At 44.1% G+C, this 21,353-nt stretch overlaps 1 protein-coding gene across 5 annotated transcripts in view; it reads right to left on the minus strand.

The window, feature by feature from the left end:
* Nucleotides 1-21,353, minus strand: part of LOC139274950 (LIM domain only protein 7-like) — a 251,471-nt gene that overhangs the window by 11,210 nt on the left and 218,908 nt on the right. For 4 of the 5 annotated variants that reach the window (XM_070891719.1, XM_070891714.1, XM_070891718.1 and 1 more), the window contains 10 exons: nucleotides 18,782-18,888; nucleotides 16,720-16,774; nucleotides 14,897-14,953; nucleotides 13,011-13,036; nucleotides 12,587-12,691; nucleotides 9,151-9,243; nucleotides 3,436-3,848; nucleotides 2,721-2,776; nucleotides 1,946-2,104; nucleotides 933-1,161 (listed from right to left, as the gene is read on the minus strand). In XM_070891719.1, the coding sequence (XP_070747820.1) occupies nucleotides 933-1,161; nucleotides 1,946-2,104; nucleotides 2,721-2,776; nucleotides 3,436-3,848; nucleotides 9,151-9,243; nucleotides 12,587-12,691; nucleotides 13,011-13,036; nucleotides 14,897-14,953; nucleotides 16,720-16,774; nucleotides 18,782-18,888 (1,300 nt within the window). The remainder of the gene's footprint in view (nucleotides 1-932; nucleotides 1,162-1,945; nucleotides 2,105-2,720; nucleotides 2,777-3,435; nucleotides 3,849-9,150; nucleotides 9,244-12,586; nucleotides 12,692-13,010; nucleotides 13,037-14,896; nucleotides 14,954-16,719; nucleotides 16,775-18,781; nucleotides 18,889-21,353) is intronic. The other variant, XM_070891717.1, reaches the window with a different exon arrangement.

Below are 21,353 nucleotides of genomic sequence, written 5' to 3' on the forward strand. Positions count from 1 at the left end.
CGGCCCTTCGAGCCTGCACCACCATTCGATAAGATCATGGCTGATCATTCTCTCAGTATCCCTTTCCTGCTTTCTCTCCATACCCCTTGATCCCCTTAGCCGTAAGGGCCACATCTAACTCCCTCTTGAGGAATTCCACAGGTTGACAACTCTCTGAGTGAAGAAGTTTCTCCTCATCTCAGTCCTAAATGGGCTACCCCTTATCCTAAGACTGTGTCCCCTGGTTCTGGACTTCCCCAACATCGGGAACAATCTATCCACATCTAACCTGTGCCGTTACGTCAGAATCTTGTATGTTTTTATGAGATCCCCTCTCATCCTTCTAAACTCCAATGTATAAAGGCCCAGTTGATCCAGTCTCTCCTCATATGTCTCCATCTACAAGGCACAAGTCAGGAGTGTGATGGAATACTCTCCACTTGCCTGGATGAGTGCAGCTCCAACAACACTCAAGAACTCGACACCATCCATCACAAAGTAGCCCACTTGATTGGCACCCCATTCACCACATTAAACATTCACTCCCTCCTCCACCACCGGTGTACCATGACTGCAGTGTGCACCATTTACAAGATCCACTGCATCAACTCGCCAAGGTTTCTCAGACAGCACCTCCCAAACCCACGATCTCTACCACCTAGAAGGACATGGGTAGCAGGCTCATTGGAACACCATCACCTCCAAGTTCCCTTCCAACTCACACACCATCCTGACTTGGAAATACATCCCCGTTCCTTCACCGACAAAATGCTGGAATTCCCTCCCCAACAGCGCTGTGGTAGTACCTTCACCATACGGACTGCAGTAGTGGCTCGCCACTCCCTTCACGAGGGCAATTCGAGATGGGCAATAAATGCTATCCTTGCCAGTGACGTCCACAATCAGTAAGTGAATGAAAAAGAATACTGCTGCTGGCTTGATGTGGCTCATACCTTCTCATTGATCCGTAATTACTGAGTGCATTCTTCGCAGCAACACTGGCACTACGCTGTCTGATCCAGCTATTGTCGTTTAGGAGCTGCGTCTTTCTGCGCATCTCTTGCAGGATTTTCTGTCGCTCCTGCTCAGCGTGCGAGAGTGATGGCTCTTTCTGTCGCGAGCTTTTCGATTGTGACTCATTCTTAATCCACGCGCTGTCTGCGACTTTGCTCTTCACGTCACCTATCAACCAAGGCAGATAATCGTTAAAAGACCCCAAATGTTTTGCCACTGCAGTTCAATTGGTCTAAATATCCCAGGCAGTGATGATTAGAAAAGTTTGGATTATTCCAACTGATTGTCTGTAATTTACGATGGGGTGCCTGCAATTGCAAATACCAAACCTGATTTTGCGTGGAGTGTATGAACAAACCCAAGCTCATCATAGCAGTGCTGAGATACATTTGCATAATCGTGCATATGAATTGGCAGAACATTCTTTCATCATAATTATGTCATTGTGTGAACGATCAGATAAAAATCAGTGTTGAGCAATCATTACGTGCGTAACAACCAACTCTCCAGGACAAATTATTTAATTTTCAAAATCAGCGTAGCCCAAAATAACCACTCATACTCAAAAATTGATTTGGAATGGCCTGTTCCATTAGCAGATTATAATAGAACTGGAGAAGAAAATCAGGCAACTACCATGAACAAATAGTACATTTGAGTGTTAAAATATTGGTCATCCAAGAATCAATACAGTGCTGCATCAGGGCATTCAGTGGGTGCCTTGCACATCAAGAGAACACGTGCAAGATTAACATGCCACCGACATGACGATTCCTTTGAGAAACATTTCCAATATGAAGTAGAACTCTAGTGCATCTTTCAAGAAAAAAAAGCTTTCAAGTAGAAGCAGCGGTTTAAAGTGCAGCTCAAAATGAGCTAATTCGTTTGATCATTAGAATGATAGGAAAATAATGGCAAAGGTTGGCTGCTGATGAGAGGGCAAAATCCCCACCTCTCTCTGGGTCAGCATATTTCATCAGATTAAGGATTTTCCGCCTCTCAGTTTCCAAGTTAATTCGTGCTGCATCCCGTGTCTTCCCAGAACTCTTGCGAAGTTTCTCCTCTTCCAGCAACCACTGGGCCACACCTCCCACAGGTCTCACATTTACACCTAAATGCACATTTGAATATGCACACAGCAGGCCATTAGCTCATGCAAGGATAATGTTTTCAATGTGTGTTCAAATAAAAAGTTAAAGACCAAGAAATGCTTGAACATTTAAAAAAAAAAAATGCCTAATCCCATCTATAATCTACCCCACATATACTGTAATACCTGTTATTTGCTCTTGGCTCCGTAACGCTCATGCTACCCACGCGTATCTGTAACTGAAGGGGAGTCTGGTGCCCAAACAAATGAGCGCTGACTGGGTTCTTCAATAATTACATTTGCGGCAGACTTGTATTTATGAATTGGAATATTTGAAATTTAAGTTGCATTTCATTCTACTTATGAGGTTGTCACGGGATATTCATAGACATAATTACTCCCTTGTGATTGTTGTGACTACATACTTGGAATACTTGCTAAGCCATATTTTACTCATGATTGTTTCTGTTTCAGAGCCAAATTATGAACATGTAACCAATGCTTACTGAATAACTGGAGCTAAGATATTCTCAAGTTTATTTACAATTGAGCCACTGGCTGGTTAAAGTAGCTAGTGAAAGGAAATCCAAATTGGTTTTTACTCCCCAATTGAAACACTCAAAGAGGGGAAACTTACCATGTCTTTGCACAGGCACCATCTCATCAAGTTCCGAGGTTGACTTCGACTTGGGCCTATAATCATAAGGACATTGCAAGCTGGTTATTATACAAAAGAATGTGAAACTACACCCTTTCCTTTTGTAAAAACAAATTCCGGATAGCCTAACAGATCACAACAAAATCGAAGGATCTCAATTGCCAACGAGTAATTGATGAACAACTTTGTTGGTCAACAAAACAAAAGAAAGATTTACATTTTTCTTTCCCTTTCACCATATTTCAATGTCACCTTATTTCCCAGTGGTGAAGCACCAGGGTATATTTACATAGCACCTCTTCCCCTCCTACAAACACCACAGAAATATGGCCAAGATCATCAAAAACTGTTGGACCATCAATGTACTGCACCACAATCAGAAAACAGTTATGTTCATGTACACATGACCTAGCTTTAACTATATAAGCATTTATGGATTATTATAAAGATAAACATTAAGGCGTTGCATATGAATGCGATCTTCATAGGTAGCTACTGCCACTTTTAAACAAACTCAATTGCTTTAATTTGGGGAACTTTTTATTTTCTTTTAAAATTAATAATCGAGTCACTAAATGGTTTCCAATTTTCATAGTGCAATGCATTGAACAGATCACAACAATTGCGAGTGGCGATGCAGAGATCTGGTGCTAAAAACTACTTCAATAAACTAGATAGAGCTTCAGAATCTTACCACTGCTGTGGGAATTGTTCAGCTCTTTCAGTTTCTGCCAACCGTGCTCTCCCTTCTGCCTGTTGCTTCTGTCTTCTCTCTTCTTTAAGCCTCTCTTGCTCGAGATGCCATTGTTCTTGGCGTTCAAGCTCTCTCTTTTCCTGCAGGTTTCTCTCTTGTTCAAGGCGAGCTGCTTCTTCTTCACGTTCTCTTTCTTCTCGTAACCATAATTCCTCTCGCTGCCTTGCCTCATCCTCTTCTCTCTGGCGCCAATCCTCTTCCTCTCCCAGGTCCTGCAATTCTTCCTCGGAGTCCTGCTCATCCCAAGATGTCATCCAATTTCGAGAAGTGCAGCGGCTTTTGAATTCAACAGGCTCATCCACAGCATTTGAAGGCGACTGTGGAGTGTTTGTTTCTTGCAGTATCTTGCGCTCCTATTAAAGTTAAAATTATCTTCCGATTACCAAGAGAGACAAAAGGTATTTCAATAGAACTTTCTTAAAATGTATATAGAGTGGGACAGGGAAGGAGGGTGGGATGGAAGGGGGAAGGGAGTATTGGATTTTTAAGTGCTTACTCCTAAGAAAAGTTTCCAGTTCTCCTTCCCCCTCCACCACTATGGACAGCATTCTAACATCTCTCCTTTTGAGTCATGTTGGAGAATGGCTCTATGGTGGGCAGATCCTCCAGTAACTCAGCCACGTATACTTCTATTATTTTAGCCACAAAGACAGCTACACACATGGCAAAAAGGGCAGAATCAAAGTGGAGGTCAAAGTACAATTATTTTCATATGAACCCCATATTATTTGACCACTGAACTCTAGCATGCCAGGGAGATGACGGATAACTTGCTGCAAAAAATGTCTTCCTTATTTTTTTTGCAAGATATTCAATCATCATATGCAAATACATGGAGGACAGAAACAACTGGAGCACAGCCCGAATCAAGAAAATTAGTGTCTTGCAAGATTAGGATGCATCTCTCTCCATTCTTGGTCTGTGCCGCCTTTGCCCTGCAGGGGTGGCATTGAGAATCCACGCACTGAAACATTATGGAATGAAACAGTAGAGTGACTAACTCACTTTAGGTTGGGGAAACCACAGACACAACAGCAGGAAATCTTTGATTGTGAAGCAAGACCACGGCTTTCTGACCTATTCTTGACACTTTTCCGATGGATTTGGGACAGACATCCTCGCACCCCACCCTTGACTTAAGGGTAGACCCAGTACCTAAAACTGTACCCGCCCATAGTTGTGCCTTAATGAAATGAACATGGAGGGGAAACATCCTCCGACACGTCTCCCTCCACACTGAAAATAGAATTTGCCGATTGGGGTCCAGCTTCCAGCAGTCAATGGTCAATAGTGGGAGGCCTCTAAGGAATAATCATGAATGGTCCTGTGCAAGTATTTTCAGAGCATGGCTGTGCATGGACCTCAGCAGCAACACAAATAAAAATGTAAACAATTTTTTTTCCACGTCGTCCCTCTCTCCTCTCTCCTCTCTCCTCTCTCCTCTCTCCTCTCTCCTCTCTCCTCTCTCCTCTCTCCTCTCTCCTCTCTCCTCTCTCCTCTCTCCTCTCTCCTCTCTCTACCCTCTCTCTACCCTCTCTCTACCCTCTCTCCTCTCTCTACCCTCTCTCCTCTCTCTACCCTCTCTCCTCTCTCTACCCTCTCTCCTCTCTCTACCCTCTCTCCTCTCTCTACCCTCTCTCCTCTCTCTACCCTCTCTCCTCTCTCTACCCTCTCTACCCTCTCTCCTCTCTCTACCCTCTCTCCTCTCTCTACCCTCTCTCCTCTCTCTACCCTCTCTCCTCTCTCTACCCTCTCTCCTCTCTCTACCCTCTCTCCTCTCTCTACCCTCTCTCCTCTCTCTACCCTCTCTCCTCTCTCTACCCTCTCTCTCTACCCTCTCTCTCTACCCTCTCTCTCTACCCTCTCTCTCTACCCTCTCTCTCTACCCTCTCTCTCTACCCTCTCTCTCTACCCTCTCTCTCTACTCTCTCTCTCTACCCTCTCTCTCTACCCTCTCTCTCTACCCTCTCTCTCTACCCTCTCTCTCTCCTCTCTCTCTACCCTCTCTCTCTACCCTCTCTCTCCTCTCTCTACCCTCTCTCTACCCTCTCTCTCCCCTCTCTACCCTCTCTACCCTCTCTACCCTCTCTCCTCTCTCTACCCTCTCTCCTCTCTCTACCCTCTCTCCTCTCTCTACCCTCTCTCCTCTCTCTACCCTCTCTCCTCTATCTACCCTCTCTACCCTCTCTACCCTCTCTACCCTCTCTACCCTCTCTCCTCTCTCCTCTCTCTACCCTCTCTCCTCTCTCTACCCTCTCTCCTCTCTCTACCCTCTCTCCTCTCTCTACCCTCTCTCCTCTCTCTACCCTCTCTCCTCTCTCTACCCTCTCTCCTCTCTCTACCCTCTCTCCTCTCTCTACCCTCTCTCCTCTCTCTACCCTCTCTCCTCTCTCTACCCTCTCTCCTCTCTCTACCCTCTCTCCTCTCTCTACCCTCTCTCTACCCTCTCTCCTCTCTCTACCCTCTCTCCTCTCTCTACCCTCTCTCCTCTCTCTACCCTCTCTCCTCTCTCTACCCTCTCTCCTCTCTCTACCCTCTCTCCTCTCTCTACCCTCTCTCCTCTCTCTACCCTCTCTCCTCCCTCTACCCTCTCTCCTCCCTCTACCCTCTCTACCCTCTCTCCTCTACCCTCTACCCTCTACCCTGAATCTGGTGCAACTCCCCAGCAAAGGCTGTAGATCCTGCCTCCAATATGTTAAACGACCTCGGGGCCAGAAATATAGTTAGGGTCAGACAGACCTCTTGCCCTGCCAGAGACGCCCCTCAATTAGAAAGCCCAGGCCAAAGTCTCCATCCACATTTCTTTCGTAGGTTTCAATTGCTCTGGAAACAATGGAATATTCCTCAAAACGGGAGACCTGCTCCACTGCCAGGCAAGTCAGCAGCTGGCTTGTGAATGTAAATCTCTCAGTAGCATGGAGGAACACAATAGAATCCAACAGGTTCAAACACACCAGTGGTCACTTAGCATCAATTCTATCAAATTATTCCACTGTCTTCCACATTGGAACTCGCAATTGGCACCCCACAAAAACAAAATCAATACAAATATCTACTAGGTCAATTATGACATCCTACGATTTGCTTGCGGTGATAACTGGGAAGTAATCTATGCATTATTTATAACGTTCAAATTAGATATTTGCTGACCCAGCATCATGGCACTCTTAAGAAAAGGCTCCAATTCCCTTCTCTTCCTCCTTCTGAGAGAAGATTGACTGACAAACCAACTTCCCTCCCTAATTCCCATGCTGGTTGATGCTGTAAAGGGCTCCCTCTCCTCAGGTACTGTCCCCCCCCCCATTTCAAATCTGCCAACGTCACCCCTCTCAACCCCCTCCTCTGCCTCTGTGTTGTCAGATTGCTCGTCCGACATCCAGTCCTGAATGAGCCGAATGTTCCTCCAATTAAATTTCGGGAAGACCAAAGCCATTGTCTTTGGCCTCCACCACAACCTCCGTTCCCCCGGCACCGATTCCCATCCCCTTTCCTGGCCATGGTCTCAGGATGAACCAGACTGTTTGCAACCTCTGCGTCCTATTTAACCTTGAGTGGAGATTCCAACTCCGTATCTCCACCATCATAAAGACCGCATACATCCACCTCCATAACATTGCCTATCACTGCCCAAAGGTGACCATCCTCAGCTTACCTGCTGTTGAATCCCTCATCAATGCTTTTTGTTACTTCCAGACTTGACTATTCCAATGCTATCCTGGCCGCTGACCCATCTTCCATAATCATGAGTTCCTCCAATACTCTGCTGCCAGTATTCTAAATCACACCATCCCGTTCACTCATCACCACTGACCTACATTGGCTCAATTTTAAAATTCTCAACCTCGTGTTCAATTCCCTCCATGGCCTCGCCACTCGCCATCTCTGGGCTCACAATCCTCCAAGAATTCTTTGTTCCTCCACTCTAGCCTTTTGTGCATCCCCTTCACCCCACCACTGGTGGACATGCTTTCATCTCTCCAGGTCCTAAGCTTTGGAATTCCCTCCCTAAACCTCCGCCTCGCTCTCCTCCTTTACGACCCTGCTTCAAATCTAATTCATCAACCAAGCATTTAGTCACACATCCTAAACATTCCTTCTTTGGCAAGGTGTCAACGTTTGCCCGAGGACACTCCTGTCAAGTGCCTTGGGACGTTTTCCTCCATTAAAGGCGCTATCTAAATGCAAGTTGTTCACCCTTCATGTGGTTCCAACTGTTTCAAGGGACTTGGTCGAATCCAAAGTCCTCACCTCAGTGGATGTCATGGCTGCTTCGGGACAAATCAGTGCCTGTAACAGTCCAATGCCTTATGAAGTACTGTTTGAGTCGAAATCATGTAAATGGGGAGGTGGGTGGCAGGAGAAAGAGGGGAAGGAAGAGAAAGAAAGAGGAGAGACTCCACCTCAAACAAGCTAACCACTTGTACAACAGAATGTGGCTAAAATGGTACATTTATGTGGGAACATCAGTGTGTCCAGCCATGGCTCAGTGGGTAGTACCATCGCCACTGAGTCAGAAGGTTGTGGGTTCAAGTCCCACTCCAGGGACTTGAGCACAAAAATCTAGGTTGACACTATAATGCAGTGCTGTGGGAGTGCCACACTGTTGGAGGTGCCGTCTTTCAGACGATACATCAAACCGAGGCCCCGTCTGCTCTCTCAGGTGAATGTAAAAGGTCCCATGGCACTATTTTGAAGAACAGGGGAGATATCCCCAGTGTCCTGGCGAACATTTATCCCTCAATCAACAACCCTTTCCTCCTATTTTTTTTAACCCGCCCCCCTCGATCTTAAGTGACTTTTTTTCCTCTCTGTTTCCCATGGCAGCTGGTAATTATTCCGCCATTGACACTCTATCTAGACTGATCTTTATCTACCATCTCATCAGCCCATCATCCCTTTTGTCTCTTTAATCTCACCTGCCTTCCACCCTATCATAGACCTTCCCTTTTGTTCTTTCCTCCCCTCCATTTCAGTGCTCCTGAAGAATCTGTTCATTTTGAACATTCGCCAGTTCTGACGAAGGTCATCGACCTGAAACGTTAACTCGGTTTCTCTCTCCACAGGTGCTGCCTGACCCGCCGAGATTTCCAGCATTCTCGGTTTTTATTTCAGATTCCAGCATCCGCGGTATTTTGCTTCTGTATTATTGAAAGGCAACGCTCTCCATCCCCATTCTGTGTCATTGGCAAGTCAAAACCATCCACCATAATACCAGCAGGAAAAAAGGTTTTGCCTGATGGTTGCTATTAGTAACTGGCAACTCTCAGTTTAAAAAAAATATCATCCATCTTTTGTAAGAAAAATTTGTTCAAGCCATTAGACATAAATGTTTGGACCAGAAGCTTAAAAATATGCTCTACTCAAAAACATCAGATTGCCAATTTCTAGAAATGCAGGATGAACATTTATAAGATGAGTTATTGCACCATCTAAAGGGCTGAAATCAATATTTTTGGCGATTAAAGATGTTTATTATGGCTAATTTGACATTAAAGAGCAAAATTCCAAAATGTGTAATCTCAGTCACACATTTAGTCCCCGAACTTAAAAAATCTAAAATGTATTGCTGTTTCGGAGATTGGTGTGTGACCCTTTTCCTCATCACCATGGATCCCCCCCACAACCTGTTTAATGTTATACTGCCTCTCTCATTACCTCTTCATAGTACTTGGAACCTTCTTGTTCAGCCTCTTTCTGGGCCCTTTCCCACGCTTCTTGTAGTTTTCCCTGCTCGCGCTGATATTTTTCCTAATGGTCCCAAATGATCAAAATCATTAGGTAAATGAAAGCATTTATCGGTGGAAGAAAGAAAGGCCATGCAGTTCACATTGTCCCGCGAGTACTAGTAGGAATAACAACCAATGCCAAAACTAGAATCAGGCTAAAACTCCCATGAAATCTTTAAATTTCTGATTTCACTCAGTCAGATTAGAAATATTTGGAGTCGATAGCACTGAGTTGTTCAAAACATGAAGTAAAATCTGCACATTTTAAAATTTAGAACATTATGGGACATAAATTCAGGGCCGCCAGAAAGCTGGCGCACCTATGGGATTTTTAGTTTTTCCCGCCGGGATCGTTGATTTTCGGCACTTAGGTTTTTTTTTGACGTTGGACCGAAAGTCAGTCTTAGCGGGGGCGGGAGTTCGGCGGTAAGGCAGGCTGAGTGGCGGAAGTTGGGGCGGGACCGGGACTCCGCCACTGTCACTCAGCGTTGGTGACCTCACAGCGCGTGTGCGTCACCATGCTCTTGCCCCTCCGTTAAAGGGGAGAGAATCGGACATTTTATATCTTCGGCCACTGGGCCACCAGGTAGGGTTTCGGCCGGGCCAGCGGCCTGGAACCCAAGAGGGGGTGCCAGGCTGCCCGTTGGGGTCCGGCCAAATCCGTGGCACTATTTTGCCGGCCGATCGGGAAATCGGCTGGCAAAAATAAAGACATGGCGGCCGTGGGCCCTCCCCTTGAAGGGCTGCGGCGCTGCCGGACCGCACAAAGTCAGGAGAAGGTACACCGACACAGAAAGGTGACGGGGCACAGCGCGGTGGGGCAACGATATTTTTACCTGAATTTCAGTCGGTGCATTTTGGAGGAAATAGGAGGTGGGTGGGGTGGATTGACCCATCCACCTCCACGGAGGTGTGTGGGGGGCCTGACCCATCCACCTCCATGGCACGAACCTGGTATTGCAGTACTTCCAGGAACGGTGCAGTGGCTCTCGGCCTTTTGGCTAAGAGCATTGGCGCAGAGTGATCCTTGATGTGTGCAAGGTGACCTCTGGCGTTTGTGATTTGACAAAGAATTGGAAAGATTGGCAACGAAAAATTAAAAAAAAAAAAAAAATTTGCAGGCGAGGCCTTTTGGCTGAGATCATGCGTAACTGACCTGACAGGGGAGTAACCATGACCAGAAAGTGGTTCTCCCTGGATCAAGAAGGTGGTTCTCCTATGCTTTTTGGAAATAGGAGATGGGTGGGGGGCACACATCCACCTCCATGGCACGAACCTGGTATTGCAGTACTTCCAGGAACGGTGCAGTGGCTCTCGGCCTTTTGGCTAAGAGCAAAAACATTGGCGCAAAGTGATCCTTGAATGGGCCCAAGGTGACCTTTGGCATTTGTGATCTGACAAGTTGATCTGACAAAGAATTGGAAAGATTGGTAACGAATAAAACATTAAAAAAAAAAAAAATTTTGCAGGTGAGGGAGAAGCTTGCAGCAGTCATCAGCATTGAGGTGGAATCAAGTCCAGGCCGAAAAATCCCCGACCTGAACTTGGGTCGGGGCGGCTTGTTGACCCCAAAGCGGCAGCCACGGGATTCCGTCGCATGGCCGCTGCAAACGGGCCTTTGAGACCCTGAATTTCGGCCCCTAGAGCGGAGATTCAATATTAAAAAATGAAGTACATTATATGATATGCTAAAGCTTTGCTGAACTGTACCGCAAGAACCAACACTGAATAAATGATTCAAAGTCAATGAATGTTGTACGTAACATTCTCAAATGTTGACAGAGCGTGCCTTGCAATGGTTTCCAACACTTGAGATGAACACATGCCGTGAATTGCTCAGAGTCCAGGTTTGGCAAAGGCTGTGTACACAAGAGCTACCACTGCACAATTGCAACCAATATAGAAGATAAGTCATCACCTCACTACTTCATGCATGCTCCTTTTTATAACTAGCAACAGCACCATGACAACATGCCAGCATTAGGGTTAGAAATGTGTAGCATTATATCCTTCCTAAAGCAGGAGGATGGTAACTTGGTTTGGACAATAGAGGCTCAGAGTGCTCCAATGGGAAATGCTGTGCATGTTCATTGACCAACAGGATAGTTCTTTTCAATTCTTTAAAAAAAAAATCAATAGTGAAACAAATTTCACTGATCATAATCCATGTGTAAATAACTCCCATTCTGGCAGATTAACAACATTTATTTAAGTGGTGCATAATTGATCGGCCATTCAAAATAAGCTGACTATATTAATTTGACACCACTGGCTGCTGGCCTCAATGAGATTCTATTGCCACTTTGCATTTCTTGTTTAAAGTTATATGTCAAGCACCTCTGGAGGCTGTTTGACTTATGCGGGACTGAACAGACTGCATCCATTTTCCAGTCCCAAACAATGCAATCGACTTCAGTTATTCCCATCCAGCTGATGGTACAATAACATACAATAGAATCAACTACTGCACGTGTCATTCCAACAGGAGGAGAGAGAGATGGGACAAACTTGATCAGAGAATGAATCCTTTAAATTAAATAGTAGTATCAGGCAGTCCCTCGTATCGAGGATGACCCACTTCCACATATTGAAGGGTGGAAGATACCTGTGCGTGGATTATGTTTAACGTGGGGTGGCCGTTGCACACCAGCCACCACATGGGCTTGATACAGCTAGGTTTTGGTCCAGTGGCAAGGGTTAACCAAGACAACTGGAGACCAAGCTCTGCTGCACGGACCGAGTGCGCGCTCACATATCGCAGTGTGGGCTGGCCCGTGCTGCCTCTGGGCCCTTCCCTCTTCTGGGCCGCATAAGTAAATATTGTACGAATGGAGTGGTGGGGCCTCAATTGATGGGACACACCCACCATCTTTCCGACATTGAGCTACTGATCTCAGCAACGCGACGATATTGAGCATGGAGAACTTCTTCATATGGAAGCAGTCTCGCTGAAGTCCATGCACTCGCACCCTCTGATAACTGGCTTTAAATGGGCATTGGTAGAAGCTTGCAAACCGAGCAGGTGTATTGCTCTGGCAGCTGGGGGATATTTGACAGTCTCAAGATAAGCAGAGAGAAGAAAAACTAAAGACAGATCATCCACAGCAGGAAATACAGTTGAAAAATCGAGGCACTTCAAATAAATGCAAAGATGGGTTTAAAAAAAAGCCGTGTCCAATGGTTCACATCCTCCCTTATTCTATCCTTTACACAAAAGTCTTAAGCAGCTATATAATGGAATGCTACACCTTTGTCTGGTGTCACAAGGCACTATATTAAAGGGCTAGGATCCATGCAAAGCATTTATTAGTAAACCCGCAAAATCACCTCAACACCACGTGGCTAGCACTATAGCCACATTGTACCTGTAACAATCGCTCCTGTTCTTTCTGCCATATTTCCTGACGCTTTCTCTCTTCCTCAGGATTCCAAGACCAACGACTTGAAACACTAATTGACGGAATTTGTAGCTAGCATACCACAGCAAGAAGAAAGCATGTAACACCTTTTTTTTTTTAAATGTGCACACACATAGTTTATAACTTTCTTTAAGGCTTCTGCCAACGATCAACTGAATTTATGAAGTTGCTCAATATCTTTAATTAAGGTTTTGTTTTGGATCTATTTTTGGAGACATGCAAAAGGCTGAATTGTATCCCTTTAATGCACCATGTCAAATATCACACAACAGGCATGAGATATTTTTTTACTTTCTACTGAAGACAGCTCAATATTGCATGATGGAAATTTTTATATACAATCTACAGGTAGAATTTGTACTATACTTACATCACTCATTGCCGATTCTGATCCCCCTGCACAAAACAAAGAGAGTTTATAAGCTGATGAACAGCACCAACATACTGTAGCTCCTCTGCACAGCACAAAACATTGCTTGGGTCTGCTTTACTAAGATAGAACTTCTTTCAAAACAGCCTCAGTACAACTCTTCCCAAAAATGTTCCTTCTGCACCACACCTCACCAGCTACTTTTCTCATATGCAGTAGCTCGAAAAGCATTGCATGACATCTTAAAGGCCCAAAGACATTTGTTTGCAATTGCCAAGTCAATAATGTTGATAAATGCTGGATCTCGCATGTCTATGAATTAACTGTTGGATCCTCTGTTCTTATATTTGTTATGCAAATTAAGAATCACTGTATCGGAATTTATGATTGGTGTCATTATGACGTGGCAAGAAAACATTGTTATTTAATATAATAAAGATGAAAGGTTAAAACCATCCTAGAAATTTGTGCCAATTTCAAAGGAAAAACATCGCTATCTTGTGTTCTTCAGTTTTTCAACCGATTGTGTCACTACACAGGACAGGGCAGGATAGAGCTAGGTACCATCAAAGATTGCCGAGAGAAAGAATTTCTGTGTAAAACAGCCAACCGAGTTTGTATGCTATGTGAAATGTTGATTGCGCTGCATAGTATCCCACTTATGTTTTTGCTTCTGTAATTCATTCTCTCTCTAAACAAATCTCAGAGACAAATTCAGCCTGCACAAAGTGCTCTAGCTGCAAGACATTTTCTGCTGTCTGAGGTGATTGGAAACGCAATTGGCATCCTTCATAGTCGCCAGTAATTTAGAGCGCTCAGGTTAATTGTCCAGCTTAGGCTAAACTAACCCAAATACAGCAGACAATAAAAAGGTGCAGATTTCAATCATGACTTGATCTGCTAAGGAAGCTCTCATCAAGCTGCTTAAAATGAGGAAAATATGTTGGAGAAAGCCCAAACAGAAACATCAAACTCACTTCTCAGTGCAAACAGCTGGATGTCTATCAAAGTCACCCTAAGGTGACAATGAGCAGTGTCACGTAATTTGAGTTGATATGGCACCACTGATTATCGAACTACTTCGTATTATTACAACCCGTTTTCTGCATGTATATTAAACAATGCATTTTTGTCAAACATACTTTTTTAGTTTACAAATGCTTATGACACAAAAAATGTGCAAAAATCCAATACTATTGCACGAAAGAGGAAAAGAGTGCAAAGGACGTGATGCAATTCATTCACAAAGTTGCGTGAAGATAGCAAGCAAGAGGTCGTGTTAAAAATGAGACCGTACCAACATTTGCAGGTTGCAGTTTGAACGTTGCTGTTGCAAACTTAGTCTGATGATTGGATTTTGTTCAAGAAAAATATATTTAAACAAAATGCAATACTGTAAATTTTGAATTGTCTAACTAATTGGATTGGTGGTCCAACACTCCGATTTCACAATCTGAAATGGCAGATTAAAATGTTGGTATGGCCTTCAAAGGGTCTGCTGTTTCATCCTGTTTATATTTTGCATCAGACATTTACACACGGTGAAATTACAAAAACAGAATGCTTGTTTGCCAAATATCTAACGATGGTTAGAAATTGGAAACATTTCCGAGGTCTAAAACAGCATTTTTTTAAAAGATGAACACATCTGTCAAAAACCACAATGAACAACGATTACCACAAAGGTAGACCGATGAATTGAAAACAAACTCTGCTGAGCCTACAAAAAGAAGAGAGGCATTTATAAAATCATAAGCTTCCATCAGGCAGATGAATAAATGGAAAGCCATGACTGTATGTTGCAATACCATAGCCGTTAGTCAGCATAGCGGGAAGCCCAGGTGTTAGCCCCACAAGACATAAATGCATATTAATTTTTGTTTTACCTTGTTCAAAAAACTGGGATCGCCTTTTAAAGTTTTTCAGACTAAGGGGTTCAGATGCTAAAGCAAAAATACAAAATGTATTAACTATCAAGTTTATTTCGATCACAAAACAAAGAATTACATGTATACATTAGGAAAGGACATTCAACACAAAAATATATTGAGCAAAAGCACACTTAGATAACCATGCGTTATTTTGTGCTCCACTTCCTTGCGAGGGCGGTAACCCAAATTTAGCGAATGGGGCGGAACCTCCGCCCCGACACAAAATGTCCCACCTCCCGGATGTTACCGCCCCCAAACGGGGCGCAACGGAATTGTTACCTTTAAATTCAGAGTGAAGTCGACACACAATTTGTACTGAATCTCTGCTAATGTGCGTCAAGCACTTAATTGCAGTTTTCCTTTTAAAATCATTCGTCTTTCATTCACGTACAGTATTTGATTTTAGCCTTAGTTTCATTTTTTAACCATTTCCCGCGCCCTCTGCTTACAACAAATTGCGCATCGATTCAACCCAACCTCTTCTACAGTTGTAAAAAGAGATCAAAAAGAGAAGGAAATACTAACAGCTTTCATTGTGCAGAATTTAATCTAGGAATGACCTCAAAATTACTTATTGACAGGAACTCAAGCTGCTAGTGCCCATTCCATTTATATCACATTCCCCTTTGTTTGATGATTTTAGGATTGCTTTGACTACATTTTTTCATTTGAAGACAGAATAGCTTTTGAAGATAGCTGCAAGTGCCTTTGCCCAACACACCCACACATCAGTATTATTCCCAGCTGAGACATTGCACACATCTGTTTGGACCACACATGTCGAACCATACCCCCTAAAAGCAAACACTGCAGGCAATCTTTCTATTGATATCACAAGTGAAGAAAATGTTGTTTTTAAGATGGAGGCCAATTTTGAATTACATCATGAGATTATACAATGTTGCTCTCCTTTCCATGTTAGATCATTCAGTGATAACTCTTTATACAAGATATATGACCAAAAATCAAACTGCATTTAGAACTTTATTCTTCAATATCCAGATACAATATAGGCAACGTTAACATACAGTATTAAGATTAACTTGTAATAAAAGGAAATTATAGCTAATTTTATAATCAAGAGCATGTGCAAATCAGATAGTGAAATAGCTGCGTGGCAGAGGTTTTATATACAAGGAGGAAATCCTATAATGTACTGCAGTACGAGTTTAACATTGTGTGGGCAAATTGGTTATAAAATGTACAGCTTTTGGAATCTACCAGTCACTTCCACAAATCAAGCAATAATTTTAGTTGGCTCCAGCTGCATCACATTTGTGGTGCTTAATATTTAGCGCTCATTTTGAAAGAACCACTCACACAACATCCCTCATGATCACTTTCCAGCTGCCAAATTGGTGAGGACTGCTCTACAGCATAACGGATGCAAATGTTCTTTTTTTTTAAGGGGGTGGGGGTGGAATGAGAAAGGAAACTAGGAGTTGTCTACCAGTCTTTCACTTAGATTCTCGCCACACCTATTATGTTAAAAGCAAAATGATTCTTTACAAATCAGGTCAAACCCATCTGAGCCATGGCAAAGAACACCGCTGCTTGGCCTGTTGGAGTCAACTCATACTAAAGTAATTCTGGCTCCCTCACACAAGTCGAGTAAATTCAGTACTTCACTCACTATGTCATTTTCTCACATGCAGCGTTGTATAAGACTACAGAAAAACATCGCCACTCGAGAGCAAAGCTTTCATTTAAAGGCCCGTGATTTTTAAAAACTATCCCAATCAGAAAGTAACAATTTTGAAATATTTTAAATAGTTTACCTTTTTGCCTTGGGCCTTCCAGCAATTTTTCCTGGTCTCCTTCTGATCGACCAACCTGTTAATTGATAAAAAGTAGACCTCTCTCAATTCATTACCTCAAACGTTATTAAGCAAAGAGAGTCTGGTGGAAAACACTAACACGTTAAGGGCCCAAAGAAGAAGACAGGCTTGCATTTATATAGCGCATTACACGACCAAAGTTCTTTACAGTCAATGAAGTACTTTTGGAACGTAGTCACTGTTGTAATGTAGGAAACGCGGCAGCCAATTTGCACACAGCAAACTCCCACAAACAGCAATGTGATAATGACCAGATAATCTGTTTTTGTAATGTTGATTGAGGGATAAATATTGGCCAGGACACCAGGAATACCTCCCCTGCACTTCTTCGAAATACTGCCCTGGGATCTTTTATGTCCACTTGAGAGAGCAGACAGGGCCTCAGTTTAACATCTCATCCAAAAGACGGCACCTCCAACAGTGCAGCACTCCCTCAGCACTGCATTGGAGTGTCAGCCTAGATTTTTGTGCTCAAGTCCCTGGAGTGCGACTTGAACCCACAACCTTTTGACCCCAAGGCGAGAGTGCTACCCAAGTTGAACATAAAAATTGAATGCATCACTTGTGCACATGGCCTTTCCTACTGTGTCTGCTGTTAATTCTCTCAAATCTCCTCCTGCTTTGAAAATAAATGAAAATGCTGGTATATCAAGCTACTGCTCAAGTCGCACTATTGCTCCATACAATGGCAATGTTACTATACTTTATCAGAGACATTAACTTATTGTGATTGTTGAACAAGGACAACTATTAGCATTTATCCACCAGGTTTCCTTCCTAACTCTCTTTTTTTGGTCGTAGGTAACTTTGCATTTGTTCCCATTTCTCTGGTCTCGCTGACTAATGATGCCAAGAGGGATGGCAGCCAGGCAACCTGCTTCAAAGCCTCCAACAATGTCACAAAGAGCAACCCGTAGTGCCTTTGCATTAAAATTGTACTCCCTCCACTCAGGGAGGCCGAAATTGCCCACCACTGGAAACGGGGTGCACCTACCCTGTTTCTCATGTTTTTAACGGCATGGTGGATGCAGTGGCCTTGAGTGAAATTCCGCTCTTTGGCTTTTTTTTCCCTCAGCGTACCGGAAGTCAGTCAGAATGGGGGCGGGAGTGTAGTGGCAAGGGGCGGGCGGAGCGACCGCCACTGTCAGTCATCACGGCTCTCCCTTTCACTTAAACGGGAGAGCCTGCGTCATTGGGTCACCAGGGAAGGTTTCGGCCAGGTCAGCTGCCTGGCACCCAAGAGGGGGCTACCAGGCTGCCTGTTGGCGGCTCGGCTGAACCCGGGGGCATAACTGTCGGGCCGACGTGGCAGTTGGCCTACAAAAAAATATGACGGCAGTGTGTCCTCCCCTTTAATGGGAGCCACACCGCCATGTTACAAGGAGCACAGCCTGACTGCACCGCCAGAAAATAGCAGCTTTTGGCACTGCCCGGCGAGAGGAAGATTTGTTCGGTAGAATTTCACCATCGGGGAGCGGGGGGGGGGGGGGCGGGGAAAGAGAACATCGGCGGTGTGTGCTCTTATGATGCACTTAGGACAGATTGTCAGTAGCGGAGCGGGGTGGGGGGACGGTTGGGGGAGTGGGTCACCACCGGGATACCGCAGGAGCAGAATTTTTAAAATGGCGGCCATTACACAAAAAATCGGCAGCCATTGCACTCCACAGCATGGCTGCCAATTTCTGGCGGTAGCAGCCCTTAAAGGAAGGGGCAATTTCGGCCCCAGGGCTTCCCCGTATCCAGATACTCAACTGTTACAACAACCCTCTTGGGCCAGATGAGAAGCCAAACTTATGCTAAAACGTGGACGACTGATTCAGGTGGCCTGATCATCGACATTCAGAACTTTGAACACGCGTTTTATATTCAGATAGTTAAAAGCAATTACATTGCAAAAACTAATTTGCTCGATTAGCTAGTTCGCAGACATATGTCATGCCCATTTCAGTGTGCTAAAACGATATAAAAACACAAATTTGTAGAACAATTGGCAAAAACCTACATCTGTTAATTGACTGAGGGGTTGGCTCCTGCTGGTTGTCATAGTCCTCTCAGCCTCTTCCCATCGAGCGGGTTCTTTGGAAGTAGCATATTCCGGTTCACTTGAACCTATAATATTTTAGAATCAGACTGGTCAGAAGGATAGTTTTATAATGATCCCAAGCCTAGGCAGGGTCCCTGTCTAAGTTACATAGGTAGTTCAAGCCACAAACAGAGAACTATTGAAATACAGTCGGCAGAACACACAGAAATAGAAACCAAAAGACAGAGGCAAGTGAAATGTGCGTGCAGGAGTTCAAACTAAAAGGTGTGTGCTAGTCAGGGCTCTGGTAAACAGACCATTTTTCATTTTCATGCAATTGACTTAGGTTTAAAATTCCTAACATATTTAAAAGTTCATTCGGGGACAGGTGATTGGAGAGCGGAATTCACAAACCACATTTCCGCATAACTTCACCACAGGATCTCAGCTGCTATGGCGACAACCTCTATTTCCTTGGAAACCTTCCAGTAGTTTTAAATAATGAATAACAATACAAGAGGGAGAGAAAGAGAGCAAGTGCGAGATAGCGTGCAAACGCAAGAAAGTGCGAGAGAGCATGCTAGAGGAACGAGAGAGTGAAAGGAAAGGGTAAACGAAAGAAATTAGACTAACATTTATTTATATACAGCCATATTACATCACTTGGATGTGCCAAAGCTATTTGCAACCAATGAAGTGAGGTTGTCATAAAATGTAAAGCAGTCTCTCGCTCTAATGCTATTTGCAGGAGGCAAGTAAAAAGAATGCATGGAGCAGAGTGCTGTATGCAAAACCAGTTTACTTTGTGCTACAAGTATCTAAATACAATACAAGAGCAAAATACTGCGGATGCTGGAATCTGAAATAAAAACAGAAAAGTGCTGGAAATCTCAGCGGGTCAGGCAGCATCTGTGGAGAGAAAAACAGGGTTAACATTTCAGGTCGCTGACCCTTCGTCAGAACTCAAGTCCTGGGTGCTCCACAGAACCAAACATTTCAGAACATAAAGTAGAACTAGAATTACAAAATAGCATGTAACTTTTAAATGTAATAGTCAACAATGGGGGTAGAAAGAGGCACAGGCCAGCGGACAGAGATTATAATCGGGCAGTATGCATACAGCAGATCTGATCTTTCCACTGTTTCAAAAGGCCAGTCAGCCTAAATTTGGTGGTGGGAAAATTATTGAAAAAAAATTGAGGGACAGGATAAATCTTCATTTAGAAAGACACAGATTAATCAAGGACATCAGCATGGATTTGTTAAGGGAAGGTCGTGTCTGACCAACTTGATTGAATTTTTTGAGGAGGTAACAAGGAGGGTCGACGAGGAGAGTGTATTAGATGTAGTGTATATGGATTTTGGCAAGGCTTTTGATAAGGTCCCACATGGCAGACTGGTCACGAAAGTAAAAGCCCGTGGGATCCAGGGCAAAGTGGCAAGTTGGATCCAAAACTGTTTGAAAGGCAGGAAGCAAAGGGTAATGGGCTGCTGCATTTGCCTAAATAACAGCACTTCAAAGTAATTCATTGATTGTGAAGTGTTTTGAGAAGTCACAAAGGATGCAATAATGCACTGCATAAATGCATCCAATTAACAAGAGAGCTTGTCTAATGCAATTGGGACGCTTTTCCAATCGTGGCACCGTATTATGCAGTGTGGGAGTGCACCCTGCTGACCTTGAAGTACTTCATTTAAAAAAAGAATGTGATGCAATTGTTTTAAATCACAGTGGTTTAAGCAGGCAGGTTTTCTGTATTTTTTATGCATATGCACAGGTCAATTTCCCCTCCCTTCATGGTTCCATGTTTCGTAAAACTGATCACAATTGTGATAGGTTATTCGAGAACAAAGGAACAGGAGTCGGCCATTCAGCCCCTTGAGCCTGTTCCTCCATTCAATTAGATCATGGCTGATCTAATCTACCCGCCTTGGTTCTGTATCTCTTAATAACCCTTGCCGAACAAAATTCTACCAATCGCAGAGTTGAAATTTTTAATTGACCCCCAGCCTCAACAGTTTTTTGGGAGAAGAGTTTTCAAGATTACCACTATCCTTGGGGAAGACACTCACTCCTGGCATTTAACTAGATTGCGTGTAAATACCAAATTTTAAATGGATTTAAGAATGAAATAATCGCAGATTTAGTTGTTATCATTTATGTCATGAAGATCAGGCCAATTTGTTTCAGGTGTTCTTCAGATAAGAAAATAGCAGCTCTTGTCTGAGCACAAGTGGATACTTAGAGCTAGAAATTCGGTGTATTTGCGCCTTCCGTTAACGCCCCCGGGGTGCTACTGGGGCGCAAATGCCTTACCGCCCGGGTGTGACACTGGCAACGAGGGCGGGAGTTTAGCGGCGGTGCTACATCGTTGTGACGCAATCTCCTGCGCCCGGAGACCGTGACGTCATCGCCGCGCGCATCGCCTGGTTAGCGTCCCGGACTCGAAATTCACTTTCAGCCCCTGCGGCAGCGCCGGGTGAAAGCACAGACGGCGGCAGGGGACACGGAGCGGGCGGTCGGCCGCTACCGGAGCGAAAATTAAAGGTG

The sequence above is a fragment of the Pristiophorus japonicus genome, chromosome 10 (assembly GCF_044704955.1).
Source record: "Pristiophorus japonicus isolate sPriJap1 chromosome 10, sPriJap1.hap1, whole genome shotgun sequence".
In the NCBI taxonomy this organism is placed as follows: Eukaryota; Metazoa; Chordata; class Chondrichthyes; family Pristiophoridae; genus Pristiophorus; species Pristiophorus japonicus.